The sequence below is a fragment of the Aspergillus sydowii genome, assembly GCF_001890705.1.
Source record: "Aspergillus sydowii CBS 593.65 unplaced genomic scaffold ASPSYscaffold_5, whole genome shotgun sequence".
Classification (NCBI taxonomy): domain Eukaryota; kingdom Fungi; phylum Ascomycota; class Eurotiomycetes; order Eurotiales; family Aspergillaceae; genus Aspergillus; species Aspergillus sydowii.
The window spans coordinates 1,152,491-1,168,773 of NW_024467863.1; the positions used below are offsets into that span (position 1 = coordinate 1,152,491).

Below are 16,283 nucleotides of genomic sequence, written 5' to 3' on the forward strand. Positions count from 1 at the left end.
CAGCGCAAAGAATGCAAACGGTGCAAACCCAGACTCCAGGTTCCAGCCCGCCCAAGCCCGCCGCCAAGTGCTTCTTTCAACTTCGCTTGACATTCATCTTGTCTGCTGCCGATCGCTTTCTTCCCTCAAGTCTTGTCTATCGCTATATTTTTGGGCCTCCAATCACTCTCATCTTCGCATCAGGTTACGCTATATTTCTACCTCCTGCCCAACCATCAACGGCCTTTTAATACTTCTCCGAAATGTCTGCCAGCCCATCTCCATCCGCTAGTGGCGATAACAAGCAGAGCGATCAGATCCATTTCAAGTTCTGTCGCGAATGGTACTGCCTACTCCTATCTGTACGATGTTATGAACACCTCGCTAACTATTTGCAGCTCGAACTTGCTCTACCCGAAAGAAGACCGCATCAACAATCGCTTAATGTTCACATGTCGAACCTGCCATGTGGGCGAGCCCGCGACTTCATATTGTGTTTACCAAAATAAGCTCAGCAGCCAAGTTGGCGATACTGCTGGTGTGACTCAGGACGTCGGAAATGATCCCACGGTTTGTCTCTCCGGCTTTTGTCTACTTTGCGGCGAGCAGATTGCTTGTTTCGTCTGCGGATCGGCATCCTAAGATGGCCGGTCTAATGACATTCGCACATGCTCGGAAGATCCATGGTTTCATTTGGGACTTCCTGGCTAACCTGCTTTTTCCTTCTACAGCTTCCCCGATCCAACAAGCTCTGCCCGAGCTGCGGTGAAGCCGAAGCGGTGTTCTTCCAGTCTCAGCAGCGATCCGCGGAGACAGGAATGGTGAGCATACAAAGCCTTTCGAGTCAGGGGAGTCGGTTAGCTAATGGTTCTTTCAGAAACTTTATTATGTTTGCTGCACATGTGGAAATGTTTTCGTATGACATTGTCATGATTTGCTTATTTCGATACCCTTTATTGGCATTTACAGCACGTTCGGGGAGTTTTGGCGATTTTGAAATCATGGTGGGAAAATTCAAGAGAAATATGCTCTATTGATACAGATAGATATAAGTGAACGCCTAATAAACCGATTCGCTCCAAGTGGTATATTATACATGCATCGGTGCCAGCGACAGGATCTTGGACCACTGTCGATTCCGTAGTTCCGTAGCCACAACACCTGTACTTCATGTTAGAATCGTAGCTGTAGATATTCCCGCCGATAGAGACTGACCGTTCATTCTGGTTCCGATGGGGTCTCCGGACTTGTTCACGAGCACGCAGGCGTTGTCATCGAATTTGACGCGGCTCCCATCCGGCCTTTGCATTTCCTTGGCCACTCGGACAATCACGGCATGTCGCATGTCTCCTCGGCGAACTTTGTTGGCAATGCCGGTACTGCTGGTGGTGCCTTCGGGGCCGAAGTTTCGCTGTTTTTGAACGACAACCACAATTCGGTCACCTGGAGACACTCGAAATGCAATCGTTAGAAGCGGTTTAAAGGATTGTTTCTTGCGGAGAAAGTACGCACCGACTGTTGCGGCTCGCTTCTTTTTCAAGACGTTCACGCATTCGACCACGGCTGCACCGGAGTTGTCGATGCAATTAAGCATCGTCTATGCAGAGTTAGTCAGACGCTCATATGCAGTAAATTCCGGCGAGTCCAAGTTAGCAACCGACCTTTAATTGGATCATCTTGACTGTATGTGCTGGTCTGGGAACTGAGCCGACAAGGAACGTCCGCGGACCAGACCAGCATCAGACATGCGATTAATTCGAGAGATTTCCGGGGGGAGAGTTTGGCCGATCTCCGACCCCGGAGGCAGGCCGGATTGCAGCCTGCACTCTCAGGCAGCCAGGCAGACGCCGGTCATAATTCTACGAGTCGCATGGGCAACACAGGCACATAACTGCCGCTAGCCTCCAGCCGCTCCCCGTTGAGTCTTTGTCGGAGTCGTGTGTCTGTGGCTGCGCGCCCCGTTCTCTTCTTGAGTGACTCCAGTATAATTCGCGTAAAATCCCTCTCTCTACCCATCATGTCAGTCTTTTGGGGATTCACTGTTCTTGTGTTGTAAATTGTGTCATAATTTCCCCCGTTCGTTTTCCTATATACCCGCGTTCTATCCGCCTTCCGCTCTTCTCCTGGACACATTGGCCCCTTCTCAGCAAGACAATTCGCGAACACAACTCCACAACGTGAATATCTCAGTTACATGGGACTTGTCTGCTTATATAAATTAACATGCCGCCCTCAAAGGCTCGGGCCAGCCCTTCTGTGGAACGGCGCGACCGTCTGACGCTTGCGAAATTGGCCAGCTATGACGATGTCGCAACGGATGCGCTGGTGGATTGTGTAGGCATTCCCCCGTACCAGGCGACCTTTCAGTTCAATCCTAACTATATTGTCAATATAGGCTCACTTCTGGACAAAGACCCGCAAAAATCGAACGAAATATATCCCTGTCCGCGGCCTAGTCGAAGATACCGTGTCTACTATCCTCCTGCACGATGTCGTTGTCGCCAAGGATGCGGTTCTTGCAGAACGCAAGATAATGAACCTGTCTGGCATGAAGAGATATCTGGCGAAGCTCGGTAACGAGCGTGAGAAAGACTGGTTCCGAAAACACCTTCGAAAATATATACACATTTATCTTCCCGATTGCCCCTTTGAGGTCACGACCACGAACCGATATACGATAACCGAACACGAGGCTGCTATCTGCGCCCGAAAATTCGTCCCCCAAGGTCGAGAGATCAAGTATCTGAGCGGAACTTTAGTGCCAATGACCAAGGAGGAGGAGCAGGATCTGGATTTGAAGCGAAAAGATTTTAGTATCGTCATGTCGAGTCGAAGGAAGACACCGTCTTTCTTCCTGGGCCCCGCCCGTTTTGCAAACCATGACTGCAACGCCAATGGGCGGTTAGTAACTCGGGGCACTGAGGGGATGCAGGTCGTCGCCACTCAAGATATCTATCCGGGAGAAGAGATTACCGTTTCTTACGGAGAAGATTACTTTGGAATCGACAACTGCGAGTGTTTGTGTCTCACTTGTGAACGTGCAGTCCGCAACGGGTGGTCACAAAATCTTGATTCCGAACCACAAAGCAAGGCAACTACTCCAGAGGCCGCTACTACCGAAGAGTATCTCACACCGAGGAAGCGGAAGCGTACACTAGACGCCGATTCCGACACCTCCCCTTCTTCAACCCCCCACAAGCGGGGGAAGTTTACACCACGCAGCTCGAACCTGCGTTCTCAACTTTCTCTCACTGAGGAGGTCGCCATCTCAATCGAATCTGAACCACGCAATACCTCAACTCCGAACCTTCTTCTACCGGTACCCGATCCTAGCCAACAAAAAAGCGGCTCAAATGGCGATAATATTCAGACCTCGTCGGGTACGGATTCTGAATCTCTAACGTCCCTCACCCCTGAAGAATCGCAACGGTCATCGGCGTCCACCGCAGCCACTTCCGTCTGTGATGAGGGAATCACAGCGAAAGCCAGGCTTGCGGCAGACATGAAACCAACCGCGACCTCCAATGGGGAAAGTTTAATAAAATCTGTCGGCCCTACATCCACAACAACAACAACTTTGGAGAGTGACATCGAAATAAAGCCCAAGATTGAAAACTGCACCGAGGCTTCTTCTCTTACCGCAACTGCTACAACACGCATCTTAGAGGGCGAATCATGCGCAGACAGCTGCGCCAGTGACCTTTCAGATTCTGTCAAACCAGGGGATCAACCAGAGACTCCTGGTTCTGTGAAAAGGCCGAGAAAAGCGCGGACTAAGCGAGTCTATTTGACTGTCGAGCCTGAATCAAAACTTACTCGAGTTCCCGGAGATTACACCAAAACTCCAAAGCTACTAGCACACTCATATGATCGCTGGGTCGATTGCCGTACATGCAACACTTGGTTTGTGCAACAGAACTCGTATTTAACGCGCAGAGAATGTCCTCGCTGCGAGCGGCACTCTATGCTATACGGGTTCCGCTGGCCCAAAACCGATAGGGATGGCCCGCATGACGACGAGAAGCGCGTTATGGACCATCGTACCGTTCATCGGTTTCTATATCCCGAGGAAGAGGCCCTCGTCTCCCGTCGGGGCCGTGGAGTCAGCTTCGGCGTTACTCCCACCCCGGAGTTGTCGGATATGCGCAGCGAGACACCGGATAGTGAGGTCTTAGACGAACAGCGAAGCACTCGGGTGACTAGGCGGCGCACCCGAGCGCTTCGGATGACCATGTAATGAAGATATGCTTTTGTGATTGGTATGTTGGAATGACGTGGATGGGAGTTTTCAGATAGAGATGGGTTCGGGGTTCTTCATTCACATTGCAACAGGTTGGCGTTCAGGGCTGAGTTGGTTGGGATGAGATGATTAGGAGCTCAGGGTGCTTGCTTGGGTGTCTTTCCTCTATTTCTCGGATTTGTGTTTTTACTTACTACATTGTCCATGGTCGATTTCTGTATTTTTACAACCATGTGGCGCCCAGGTATTAGAAGCAAATAAAGGTATACTTTATCACTTATCGTCTGACTATTTTCCGAGCTTCACTTCTTTTCTTCTCCACACCAAGCCACATCAAGGCTCACTTGCGGCACACGACGATATATATTAACGCACCAATAACAACAGCTTCACGCCCCTTTCCCCGAATTTCTTCTCCGCAGTCTCGACGATGGTCATTATTTCCCACTAAATCGAATGTATTTCGGGGTGTATCATCCCGAGCCGTGATGCCTATATAAAGATACCTTTTCTGTTCTGTGACTGAGCTTGTGGGCGACAAGCAAAGTAAGTCTGGTCGGCAAAGACTCAACACAACAATGAGATTACAGTCTCTGTGCGCTCTCTGGCTAATTCCACTGACCGGATCTCTCGTCAAGGCTTACAATGACCCCCTTGCCAATCTCGACTACGGATCCTTCCAAGGGAGATATGACGAGACCTATAATCTTTCCTATTTCCGCAAGATACCATACGCAGCACCTCCAGTGGGAGAGAACCGTTTCCGCGCACCACAACCACCATCCAAGATATCAAATGGCATCTACAACACGGACCAGGGGTTCGACATGTGCGCACAGCGCACGGTAAACGGATCCGAAGACTGCCTCTACCTAGGCCTCTACTCACGCCCATGGAACCTAAACCCAGCACCTCGCAGACCCGTTCTCGTGGTCTTCCACGGAGGCGCCTTCATCCAAGGAGAAGCATCCTTCGAGCTTCCCCCCTCCTCATTCCCCGTACTCAATGCCAGCTCCCTGAATGACTACATAGTCATCTACCCCAGCTACCGCGTCAATGCCTTCGGCTTCCTCCCCGGAACAGCAATCAAAGACTCACCAACCTCGGACCTGAACCCGGGCCTTCTGGACCAGGAATACGTCCTCAAATGGGTCCGAGCCCATATTTCACACTTCGGCGGTGATCCTCATAATGTTACTATCTGGGGCCAGTCGGCCGGTGGCGGGTCCGTAGTTGCGCAAGTCCTTGCGAATGGTCGTCCAGGGCACCAGAAACTCTTCTCCAAGGCCCTTGCTAGCTCGCCGTTTTGGCCGAAGACGTATCGATACGATGACCCCGAGGCCGAGGATATCTATGACCAGCTTGTTAATCTGACCGGGTGTGCTAGTGCTAGAGATTCCCTCTCTTGCTTGAAGAACGTCGACGTCCAGGTAATTCGCGACGCTAGCCTGGTCATCAGCGCAGACCATACGTACACAACAACATCGTATACATGGGCGCCTGTTATCGACGACGAATTTCTCCTCTCAACACTCACAGAAGCAACAGCCCCGCACCACCGTGGCCATCGCCTCAAAACAGACCATATCCTCGCAACATACAACACCCACGAAGGAGAGAACTTTACCCCGCCAGGCCTCGCCTACAAAGACCCAACAACGACAACGAACACAACAAACGACGGATTCAACTCATCTACCGCAAGTTTCCACTCTTGGCTCTCGGGCTTTCTGCCCGATCTATCACCGGCGGAAATCCACGAGCTCGAAACAAGATACTACCCGCCTACCGGCCACACCGAGACGCTGGATCTGTATAACTCGACCTTTGTGCGGGCTGGGCTCGTTTACCGAGATGTTGTCCTTGCCTGTCCGGCTTATTGGCTTGCGGGGTCGGCAAGGGAAGAGGGGTATTTGGCGGAGTATACGATTGAGCCGGCGAGGCACGCTAGTGATACTATTTACGTACGTTCAGACCGTCCGCCTTACTTACCCTACTGTGGTACAGGTTGAAACAAATACTAACGTGGGAAATGAATAATGTACGTATGTAGTGGAACACCGTCAACCCGATCCAACAAACTGACCCGCTAATCTATACTGGATTTGCGGGGGCCTTTGCTAGTTTCTTCCAGACGGGGGATCCGAATGCGCACAAGTTGACAGATGGGGACGTAGTTGGGGTTCCGGAGTTGAAGGACACAGGCGAGGAGTTTGTGATTGGGGAGGATGGGTTCGAGAATGTTCAATTGGAGGGGCTGAAAGAGAGATGCGAGTTTTTGAGAGGTGTTGGAGGGAGGGTTCCTGTTTAGACTTACGGCTTAGAGAAGATGTGCTTTAAACGATGGGGTATGAAGGTGTGAGTTAAATGCGTCGTCTATCTATCTATGCTAATGTCGTGAAGGATGATGGTAATTATAATGTACAAGATGGTGACGTGATATGATATGATACATAGCCAGCCGTGTCTATTGTAAACCGAGACCAGGCCACGCAGGTATTCGAGACCGATTTTAGCGCCAGCAATGGATACCCAGAAACATGAAATATGAGTAAAAAGTACAACCCCGTGGGGTGGGAGGTCAAAATACTAGATCAGTGCCTGGCCCCTGAACATACCCTCGCGAACTTCCTTGACCACGTCCTTGCGGTCCTTCTTACCGACCAATACGACCGCACGACCGCGCTTGCCCATACGTCCAAGACGACCTAGGCGATGGATGAAGTCGATTGTAGTGTGCGGGACATGGTAGAGAACGACGGTTTTCACGGCCAGGGTGTCGATACCTCGTGACGCGATATCAGTTGTAACAAGGACCTTGGTGTTGGGCAAGTGTCGCTGCGGGCCGCTGTTCGACTGCTCAGGCAGCACGAACGGGATTGCCGACTTGGCCGCACGGTTTTTCTTTCGATGAAGCATGATTTCCTCGGCGGTGGGTATGGTGGAGGGCTCGGTGAATTCCGCTAGGATTTCATCCTGTTTTCTAGCGCCGGAGTCCCGAGAGAAGGAAAACGCATCAATGCCCTTTGATTTGAGGAACTGAGCTACCTCTTCGGCTTCCTCGCGCTCGTTGACGAAGACAATGATTTTCTTGGTTTTCGGCTCCGTCCAGAAATTTGGCCGGCCGGGATCGGACTCCCCTCCCGCTTTGCCGATGGACCAGATCACGTCGGCGCAGGCGAGGTTACGGTTTCCGCGGTAGGGGTCCTTCTGGATGTCGACCACACCGAGTTGTACACGTCGAGGAATAGCATGTAGATTAGGAGTCGTTAGTCGCCGGATGTCAGGGTAGCGCTTGCGCAGCTGGGTGTCAAGACTGCGCGGAATTGTAGCCGAGCAGAAGATAAGTTTTTGCAGCGAAGGGGCGACCTTGCTGATAACTTCGGTCGTTGTTGGCAAAAATGAACGATCCATAAGAGAGTCGGCTTCATCGAGAACGAGGTGGCTGACGCGGCTCAAGACGTAAGGATCGGTTTTGGCTATTGAGGCTAGGAGATGCGGGGTCGAAACCAGAATATCGATACCGTCTGGGTTGAAGAGAGTGCTTTTGATCCGACGAGGCGTCAGAGTGGAAGATATAGTACCAGATCTGTACTTGACTGTATGGGAAAATGCCTTGACTTTGGCTCCCACCTGGGCAACCAGTTCCGCCGTGGGCACCAGAATAATTGCCCTGGGCCTCCCAGCATTCGATGGCGGCGGCAGCTCGGGCTCCAGGTCAAACGCCTGGTTCTTAGAGTTCTCTTCCTTCTCTCGCGCCTTCCTCTCCTCTTCTTTCTTTTCAGCCTCAATATCCAGTGCCTCCTGGCGTTTAATAGCGTCGACAAGGGGGATTAGATACGCCAGCGTCTTCCCTGAACCGGTCTCTGCGGCGAGAAGATATTGAGCATAGTGAGGTTCTTCATCGTCCGCTTTCTTCGCACGTTTCTTGTTTGAAGGGTCCTCGAGCAGTCTCGGAATTGCGACGCGCTGGATGGGGGTCGGAACAGCTTGGGCGACACCTGGCAGGACTTGCGAAAAAATGGAATTTCGGACGATGGGAAGAAGCGGAAATTGGTCGAAGCTGGAGACTTCTGAGATCTTGGACTTGATTGCTGTCCGTTTACCGTAGGAGACAGGCGACAGGGTAGTCTGCATCTTGAGGGCTTTGTATAGCGGGCTTTCGGTTTTTGTTGGGGTTTCTTCGGAGTCTCTGGAGCGTTTCAAGGCGGCCTGAGACCGCGACCGTGGATCATCCCGAACGCGCGCCTGTGTCTGATTCATGTTGGGAAACAAACCGATTCTGCCGCGATCTGTCCGCCGTCCTTTGAGCGACGACTTGGAGACATCTTTCGACAGTGTCATGCGAGCTTTGCGGCGGAGGCGACCCGTGGCCACCGCGCGAACAGCCTGACCTCCCTGCAGGGGCGAAAGTGCCAGCGAGGTTTGGGCACGACAGAACAGGCATACTGAAGGCCGGAGGGGCAGCGACAGCCCACTAAGCCGGTTCATTGCGGGTTTGGAGATGGGGCTTGGAGAGGGAGGTGAAGACTTGATGGAAAAGTCTGGACCTGCAGGAAAAAAAAGGATCCTCGCTGAAAGGGACAGAAGCTTGGACCAAGACCCATTGGACCGCTCGCTGGGGAATTCAGCGCGCTAGGCTCCGTGCAGTCTAGCGTGATCGGGCGAGTCAGGCTTTCAGGCGCCAAGGCTGCAATCTCGCCGCCAGTCGCTGCCAGTTGCTGCCAGTTACAGCGCGTTGCTGTGGTAACTTCCGCCAGCCAAATGTCAACATCGCGGCGGCTCCTCAGGCTCCACGAGTCCGCCGTCTCCAACCACGGCACCAGGCATCTTTATCCTACTTAACACTCTCTCCTCCTCTCGAACATTCCTCCTACCGCCCATCGTCTGGACCTTGTTGTTGTCTTAACTGCTGGTGGTGGATGGCATGCCATTTTGATCTTCATACCCCCCAGTTGGATTTGTACGTCATTCGATCTCAACTCTCTTCTGAATTTCGTCCAACCACGATCTCTTTGCATTTGACTTCCATAGTCCTTCGTTATTGATTCTCTTATTTGGGGCGGCGCAAGATCAAAGAAAGGAGACCTGAACTCCCGTCCGACATTAACGAAACTGGCAATCGCCTTGGATGATCTTCCCTTTGTGATACTGTTACGAGTCCCATGAGTTACGTACTTACTGGGTGTTATTGAATTTGCCAGATATTGGATTGATCTCAGACGCTTTGGCTGAGCTCCCTGGGTATCCGTCGCCTGTTGTTTTTGTTTGTCGAGAATAGGTATGGTCGCGTTCCCTCTCCGCAAGGGGTTAAATGCTAAGCTGAAACAAGTTTACTGATCCCCTCTGTTCAGCGCTGTTTTCATTTTGCTGCTTTTGTTGATCTTGAGTTTCTCTTCTTTGCTTTTGCTTTTCTTAAACCCTGAGTCTGTCTTTCGCGAAGATGGGCAGTAACACAGGACAACGGCCACTCTCAGAAGTGAGCCCGATGGCTCACCGTCGGAACTCTCCAGTCTGGAACCAGTCTAATAGGGTAAAGTGCGTGTGCTCTGGTGGCGGATTTGTGGCTAACGATAAGGAAATAGTCGTCGAAGAGTATTGAGTCCTCACCATTTGAGTCGCCCTCTACAACGCGCCGCTTTTGGCAAGGCCGCGACTCGGGATCTCCCTTCCAGAAGAACTCGGAAAACCAGGCACCGTACGACCCAGAACTTGGATTCGCCACCTCGAAGAGACCGTCGCTCGAGAATTTGAAGCGTGCATCCCGAGTCAAGGGGAACAGTATGTTTCGCGACTACAACCAAGAGTATGACCCCGCGAGCGTGTACGTTCCGCAAAGGCCGCTGGCCTTTAACCGTGCTTCGCCTCAGCGACAAAGCCAGGGCATAGCTATGTCCAATGCGCCTAGTCCCGACAAGGCGCAAATAGTTCCCCGACCTCCTTCGCCTAGCAAGGATCAGGCACCCCCCGCGAAGTCGTCGCTATCGCGAGCCAGTAGATTTGGAACCAAGGACATGACCTTCGATCCTGAGAATGAAATATGGTCTGACATTGATGGCTCCCGGTACACGAAGAGCGTTACCTTCGATGCTGCCCCTCCTCAGGTGAATGAATATGAGATGACCACTCCTGACCCTTCCTCGATCGCATCTGATTCACGCGACGGAAGCTATGACTCGGAAGAGGATGAAGGCGACATCAGCTTTGATGGAGGGTCCGTGGACCGTGACGACAGTTTTGATGCCTCGCTGGAGGATCTTGAGAAGACCCCGGTCGTCATGCCTGAGGATTGGCGCTTCATGAGTCCAGACAACGCCAACGACGAGTTGGTGAAGGAAAATGATGATCCGTTCACCAGCGAAGACAGCCAAAGCCCTGAGCCCCGGTCTTCATCAAGACAGGAAGGCCGTACAAGGCATTCCCGTGTTGAATCTCTTGATTCTAATGGTGAGCGTCGCCCTCTACCGCCGCTTCCGGCAATCCAGGGCCTGTCTTTTTCTCGGACACCTTCCCCAGACAAGCTTGCCGCAGCATTTGAGCGTGGAAGCGGTAACCAAAGAGTTCTGCCAGCGCCGCCAGCAGCGGCAACGTACAGCAAGTCGGACATTTCCGAACTCGGCCGCGGTTCCATGTCGCTCGAAGATAGGTTGCGCCTCATGATGATCCAGAGAGAAGAGCGTGAAAAGACAGCTGAACAGCATAACGATGAGTCGAGAGTCAACGAGGACAAGAAGGAAGATAATGTTGCCGACGAAGCCAACGGAATGGAATCTGCAGACACCCATGCCAACGCACCTGCACCGAGTGAAGGCGATGTATTTTCCCCTCCACGTATCTCCAGGGACTCTATACTGCGCGATATGCGCGGCGGTGATGACTACCAAGATGATTCATTCGAAAACTCATCTCAAGGAAGTTTAAGTCCCCACCGTTACGGGAATTATGACCCTGATGTCCCGATTCCTTCTCTTGAGAATGATCATGACCAGAGTTACGAAGAAGATGATGACGACGATACGAATAGTGTCGTGATCAAACAGGAGCCAGAAGATGATAACAATGACCTTTACGACATACCCGACTATTATGGCACGATACCTTCAAAAGATTCCTCCCTCAAAGACCTGAAAGCCCAGGCTGGGGACGATGAGAGTCACTACTCAGGCCACTCAATGGAGGATATCTTCTCCAAGAGCAATGGCTCGCATGCTTCCGATTCGACACCAGTCCCTGCTGATCGCGCTGGTGAATCTCCAAAGGAGAAGGAGTCAACCGACAAGCAAGAAGACCCTCAAAATGGTGAAACTTCGGCTCCAAAAATGACTGCCATGTTGGAGTCTCTTCGACGCCCTGTAACCCCTGACAATGCCTCGGACATATCGGCGCCATCTACCCCAGACTCAGTGATCCGACACCCAGTTGATGAAGAAGTTAGCGATCTGGAAGAGTCGGCAGATGAAAGCGTTCCCGACCCAATTGCAACAGTCAAAGCTCCCGGCGGCAGTCTCAAGATTCGCCCATCATTAACCCCTGCAGACGTTGAATCTATGGCGGCTACCCGACGCAAAATCAGCGGCCAAATACCGCCACCAACTCAGGCCCCCGATGAACCTGAAAAAGAAGAACAGCCCGAATCTAATCCTGCAGAAAGCTCGGATAAACCCGAATCGAATAAACCCGAACAAACCTCGAAGGAAACCCCCCGCAAGCCCAGCTTGATGCAGCTAGACATCCCGTTCAGCATCCAAGAAGACGAAGGGCTTGGGTTTGGCCTGGATAAGGAGTTTGATCGAGTTATTGAGTCCCAAAAGGTTGCGTTTCACCTCGCCCTCTCCCAGTTGCACTCCTCAAAGGCCCCGGCCCCTATGACCCAGGAGTCCCCCATTGCCCACTCAGGATCCCATAACAGTCCCTTGGCACGTGCTGACATTCCACTCTATCAACAGAGAGGCTACCTGATGCGACACAACACAAAAGTTATTGTTGCCAGTAGCCGTCCCGAGGAGGAGCCCGCCTCCACGTCCCAGGGCGAGTCGCCTTCAGACACGCGAAGCACACGACCGGGTGGATCACCCCAGCGCAAGGTTAGCCAGCAGACTTGGACCACAGTGCCTTGGAATTCAGGTAATCGCCGGGCTAGTATCCGGACGCCCTCCGGTGCAATTCGCAAGAAGCCCGTTGCTGGGCCCGTGCCCCCGTTGCCGGGCCAAGAGAGTAATGCCCAAGAGCCTCCTACCCCAGTTGAAGAAATTGAGCCCACACTTAATACTGCCTTCGAGGACGGCGAGGAGCGGGGCAGACTCTTTGTGAAGGTCGTTGGGCTTAAGTACCTCGATTTGCCCCTCCCTAAAGGTAAGGTGTCCCATTGTGCTTCCTAGTCTGTTTCCGAATAGCTTGCCTTATCTAACAATCCACTAGGGGAGCGCTCTTACTTTGCTCTTACACTGGACAATGGCCTACATTGCGTTACCACTGCTTGGCTGGAACTTGGCAAGACTGCTCCTATCGGACAAGAATTTGAGCTCATCGTGCAAAACGATCTCGAGTTCCAGCTCACACTGCAGATGAAGATGGATGAAGAGAAGTTGAAAGCCCAGGAGCCCACACCTTCTGCATCGCCATCCCGTCAGAAGCAGTCGACATTTGGCAGAATGTTTGCCTCTCCGCGTAAGCGCAAGGAACTTGACATGAAACAGCAACTCGCATCACAACAGCAGCAGATGAAACAAGATCCTAATGCGCCAGTTTGGGAACGCCTTCGAACGCTTGTCGCTCGGGATGGCAGCTTCGCACGTGCCTACACAGCTCTCAGTGACCATGAAAAACATGCGTATGGCCGGCCGTACACTGTTGACGTGGCTTGCTTCAATGAATGGGCTGTTGAGGAGCAGCCAAGCAGCGTGAAAAGCAAGAAGAGCACCGCAAGTGGAATGTCCCAGCGCCGCCCTCCTTATAAGATTGGAAAACTAGAACTGCAACTCTTGTTCGTGCCCAAGCCAAAGGGCACCAAGGATGATGATATGCCCAAGAGCATGAACGCCTGCATACGGGAGATGCGCGAGGCGGAGTCTGCATCTACCCGTAGCTGGGAAGGCTTTCTTTCGCAGCAGGGTGGTGACTGCCCGGTAAGCTTCAGTTACTCATCCGCCCGATGGCCAGGGCTGTATTTGCTGACTTGAATAGTACTGGCGTCGCCGCTTCTTCAAACTCCAAGGACCCAAATTGACTGCTTACCATGAAACCAGCCGCCAGCCTCGTGCAACCATCAACCTGGCCAAGGCGGCCAAACTCATTGATGATCGAACCACTTTGACACAGAAAGAGACTACTGCGCGTGGCGGAAAGCGACGCAAGTCCGCGTTTGCTGAAGAGGAGGAAGGGTATATGTTTGTGGAGGAGGGGTTCCGCATTCGCTTCGGTAACGGCGAGGTGATCGATTTCTATGCAGACAGTGCAGCCGACAAGGAAGGCTGGATGAAGATCCTCGCGGAAACCGTTGGCAAGGGACCGTCTGGAGCTAACCCGGCCAAGCCCTGGACGGAGCTTGTTCTGAAGCGGGAGCGAAGCATGAAGACGTCGCGACGAGAGACAGCAGATCGCTTCTCCCATTTCGGGGCTGCACCCCCTCCTGTGAAGAAGGACGCCAATATGGCTCCTCCTCCAACGGCGCCGGCGCCGACAGCACCCGCAGCTCCGGCTCCCTCTTCGCGGCCACGGCACAAGTACACGCAGTCGCAACCCGAAGTTCGCAGCCCAGAATCTCGGCGGCAGAAAGCACGTTCCTTGATATTTTGATCGTGGAACCTTTTGCTTGCTACCTTAGTACCTTCTCTTCCATTCGGCTCTTCTCCTTTTGTTTCACTTCGTTGTCTTTATTTGTTTCACTTGTTTATTGTTTTGCTCGTGGTGCAGGAGGCTTGTCTTGTGTATTAAACCTGTCATTGCTGCGTACGTACAAGACTCCGGATCCAGTAAAAGGGCATGGGCAAGGCAGATCTCCGCAGCGATGTATTTGTGTTTCATTCCGCCGTACATTAATGATACATAGCGCCGTTCCTTGACTGATAATTTACTTGGTTTCTTGCTTTTACCACCCTACAGCCATTGTCTCGTAGAATGTAGGAGGGGAAAAATTGGCTGCGCGGGCCATGGCAGTGTACGCGACCGAGGCAGGAACGAGTTGATCGTGCTTTCCCTCGCAGCTACCTATCTGACCACCACTGATGGCGAGGACGGAACCTTCTCTGGCCTTCTTTTCGCAACAGCCTGACACCGTGCAGGGCCAGTCCTCGCAGCCCAATTGGTCGGTGCTGTTTGTCCGGAAAAACGGCAATGTTAAATGTTGACTCAACGCAAGAGTGGAATGTCGGGGGCTGGGAGGTGTCTAGGTGGTGTTGGTCGGAGGCGAGCGAGTAGCAGACCAGAATCAAGACTGGCGAGTGATTAACTTTGTGAGGGTATCCACGGGCACAACCACTGTGACAGTGCAGTTCTCTCCCACCATCTTGAAGTCGGCTTTAAGTAACTCAGGACACGGGCTAAACCGCCTATAACATTTCGTTCCTGGCGTAGGCCTTTTCTGATTGGCTCGGCCCTGAGGATCCGAAGTTCGCTGCGGCCAATCCCGTCGCCAACAGGCCCACCCGCCAAACCTTATTGGAGATGCCATTCATGGCTCTCTTACTATACTTTCAAACAGATGTAGTTAATACTGACTCACTTCACCATCGCAGTCACCGCAGGATGGGATGATCTGAAAACTATGCGCAGAATGGTGATCTGAAGCGGTGGCAGTTGAGCCCCTCTGGGCTATAAAATCACCCTCGAGCCCCCCGCGGCCCTCCTACGAACTTGCTTCTTACAACTCCCCGTTTTCCTAAGACACCTACCTGCTCTGCCTCTTCCTCCCCTTCTTATCGTTATTCCCAGCCCACTCCTCTCTACTATCCTTCTTCATATTCATCAACATCATTCCGCTCTCCTCCTCGTCATCCTATTCTTAATCTCTATTACTTAGTGTCCTGGTGGTTCTCCTCGTCGTCTTTTCCTGGAATCTCTTCTCATCCGAGCGCCTGTCTTTTTTTCTGACTTGTCTTCTCAGGCCACTTTCTGCCTCTTCTCTCCCCTCCGCTTTTCAACTCTCCGCCTCTATCATTCTGCCACTTCTCTCTTCTCCGTCTGGGTCTCCTAGGGCTTCTCTGTCTCGTGACGTATCCTTACTTTCGAACTCCCCTGCCTCTCTTAACATTCCTCAGCCTACTCCATAAGGTTCTCATACCTTGCTGTCTACTATGGCTTGTCCCTTCTCGTACCTCACCGTCTCCTAACATCCTTCCTCCCTCCATGCTTCCGCTTCCCTTTCCAGGCCAATCATGGTTGGGTAGGTTGGGATTGGGCCTGGAGACATTGCGTCCACAGGGCTTCCGAAGCCCTGTGGACATTTCTAACCTTGTCATAGTCGCTTGCGGCACAAGGCTCTGGTTGGGTGGTAGGGACGGGCCTGGGTCATCGGACTCTGTTGGTCCTTTGTCTGTGTGAATGAAGTGAGCTCTTCCTTTCTGCTTGCCTGTTCACCTGACTAACTTGCAACCGTATATACATTGCGCTTTGAGTAAGCCTTGACCGGCTCCGACCTGGATCGACTTCACTCTCGATTGTCTGTTGTCTGCATGCCCTGGCTGGGAGGTCGAGACGGGCATGGGTTATCAGACGCATGGGGGGTGAAGAGGTCAAGTAAGTAATCAAGCTGTCTCTTTGTAGTACCGAGTGCGGCTGACCTTGTAATCATATTTGCGACACTATCTCACTTCGATCACTTACCCCGGCCCTTGGTTGGGTGGTTGGGCGGGCCTGGGAAACCTTCTCACCCTACTCACTGTCTAGCTACTAAACTTCCAGCTTGCCTTCGGGCCTTTCTCCCCGTGCCTTGGGCGGTTGGGAGGGGCACGGGGTGTGCCAGGGGTGTGGAACCGGGTAAGTGATCCACGTGCTTTCTTAATAGTGAGCCTGGCTGACATTGTAACTTTCGTTGGGCTCAATAGACATTACTGCCTTCGGGCCAACG

The 16,283-nt window shown here is 52.4% G+C and overlaps 6 protein-coding genes across 6 annotated transcripts; 3 read left to right on the plus strand and 3 right to left on the minus strand.

The window, feature by feature from the left end:
- The first annotated feature begins 91 nt into the window (after nt 1-91).
- Nucleotides 92-1,211, plus strand: ASPSYDRAFT_177772 (DNA-directed RNA polymerase II core subunit RPB9). Its single transcript, XM_040843473.1, has 4 exons — nt 92-322; nt 378-549; nt 711-800; nt 857-1,211. The coding sequence occupies exons 1-4, from the start codon at nt 243-245 to the stop codon at nt 899-901; spliced, it is 387 nt and encodes a 128-aa protein (XP_040702645.1). The 5' UTR covers nt 92-242; the 3' UTR covers nt 902-1,211.
- ASPSYDRAFT_68627 (mitochondrial 54S ribosomal protein uL14m) lies at nt 1,080-1,725 on the minus strand. The gene is made up of 2 exons (XM_040850443.1): nt 1,641-1,725; nt 1,080-1,576 (listed from the first exon to the last, which is right to left on the minus strand). The coding sequence occupies exons 1-2, from the start codon at nt 1,653-1,655 to the stop codon at nt 1,148-1,150; spliced, it is 444 nt and encodes a 147-aa protein (XP_040702646.1). The 5' UTR covers nt 1,656-1,725; the 3' UTR covers nt 1,080-1,147.
- A 477-nt stretch (nt 1,726-2,202) lies between these two features.
- ASPSYDRAFT_58050 (putative carboxylesterase) lies at nt 2,203-6,530 on the plus strand (the record flags this gene model as incomplete). Its single annotated transcript, XM_040849470.1, has 5 exons — nt 2,203-2,313; nt 2,375-3,457; nt 3,587-4,147; nt 4,858-6,183; nt 6,273-6,530. The coding sequence occupies 5 exons, from the start codon at nt 2,203-2,205 to the stop codon at nt 6,528-6,530; spliced, it is 3,339 nt and encodes a 1,112-aa protein (XP_040702647.1).
- Nucleotides 6,531-6,808: 278 nt separating this feature from the next.
- On the minus strand, nt 6,809-8,710 carry mrh4 (ATP-dependent RNA helicase MRH4; the record flags this gene model as incomplete). Its single annotated transcript, XM_040842151.1, has 1 exon — nt 6,809-8,710. One exon carries the CDS (start codon nt 8,708-8,710, stop codon nt 6,809-6,811), a length of 1,902 nt encoding a protein of 633 aa, XP_040702648.1.
- Nucleotides 8,711-9,662: 952 nt separating this feature from the next.
- Nucleotides 9,663-14,014, plus strand: bud4 (putative GTP binding protein (Bud4); the record flags this gene model as incomplete). The annotated part of the gene is made up of 4 exons (XM_040844879.1): nt 9,663-9,752; nt 9,805-12,571; nt 12,638-13,344; nt 13,403-14,014. 4 exons carry the CDS (start codon nt 9,663-9,665, stop codon nt 14,012-14,014), a joined length of 4,176 nt encoding a protein of 1,391 aa, XP_040702649.1.
- Nucleotides 14,015-14,962: 948 nt separating this feature from the next.
- ASPSYDRAFT_45240 (uncharacterized protein) lies at nt 14,963-16,083 on the minus strand. The gene is made up of 2 exons (XM_040846999.1): nt 15,812-16,083; nt 14,963-15,762 (listed from the first exon to the last, which is right to left on the minus strand). The coding sequence occupies exons 1-2, from the start codon at nt 15,932-15,934 to the stop codon at nt 15,436-15,438; spliced, it is 450 nt and encodes a 149-aa protein (XP_040702650.1). The 5' UTR covers nt 15,935-16,083; the 3' UTR covers nt 14,963-15,435.
- Nucleotides 16,084-16,283: the final 200 nt, after the last annotated feature.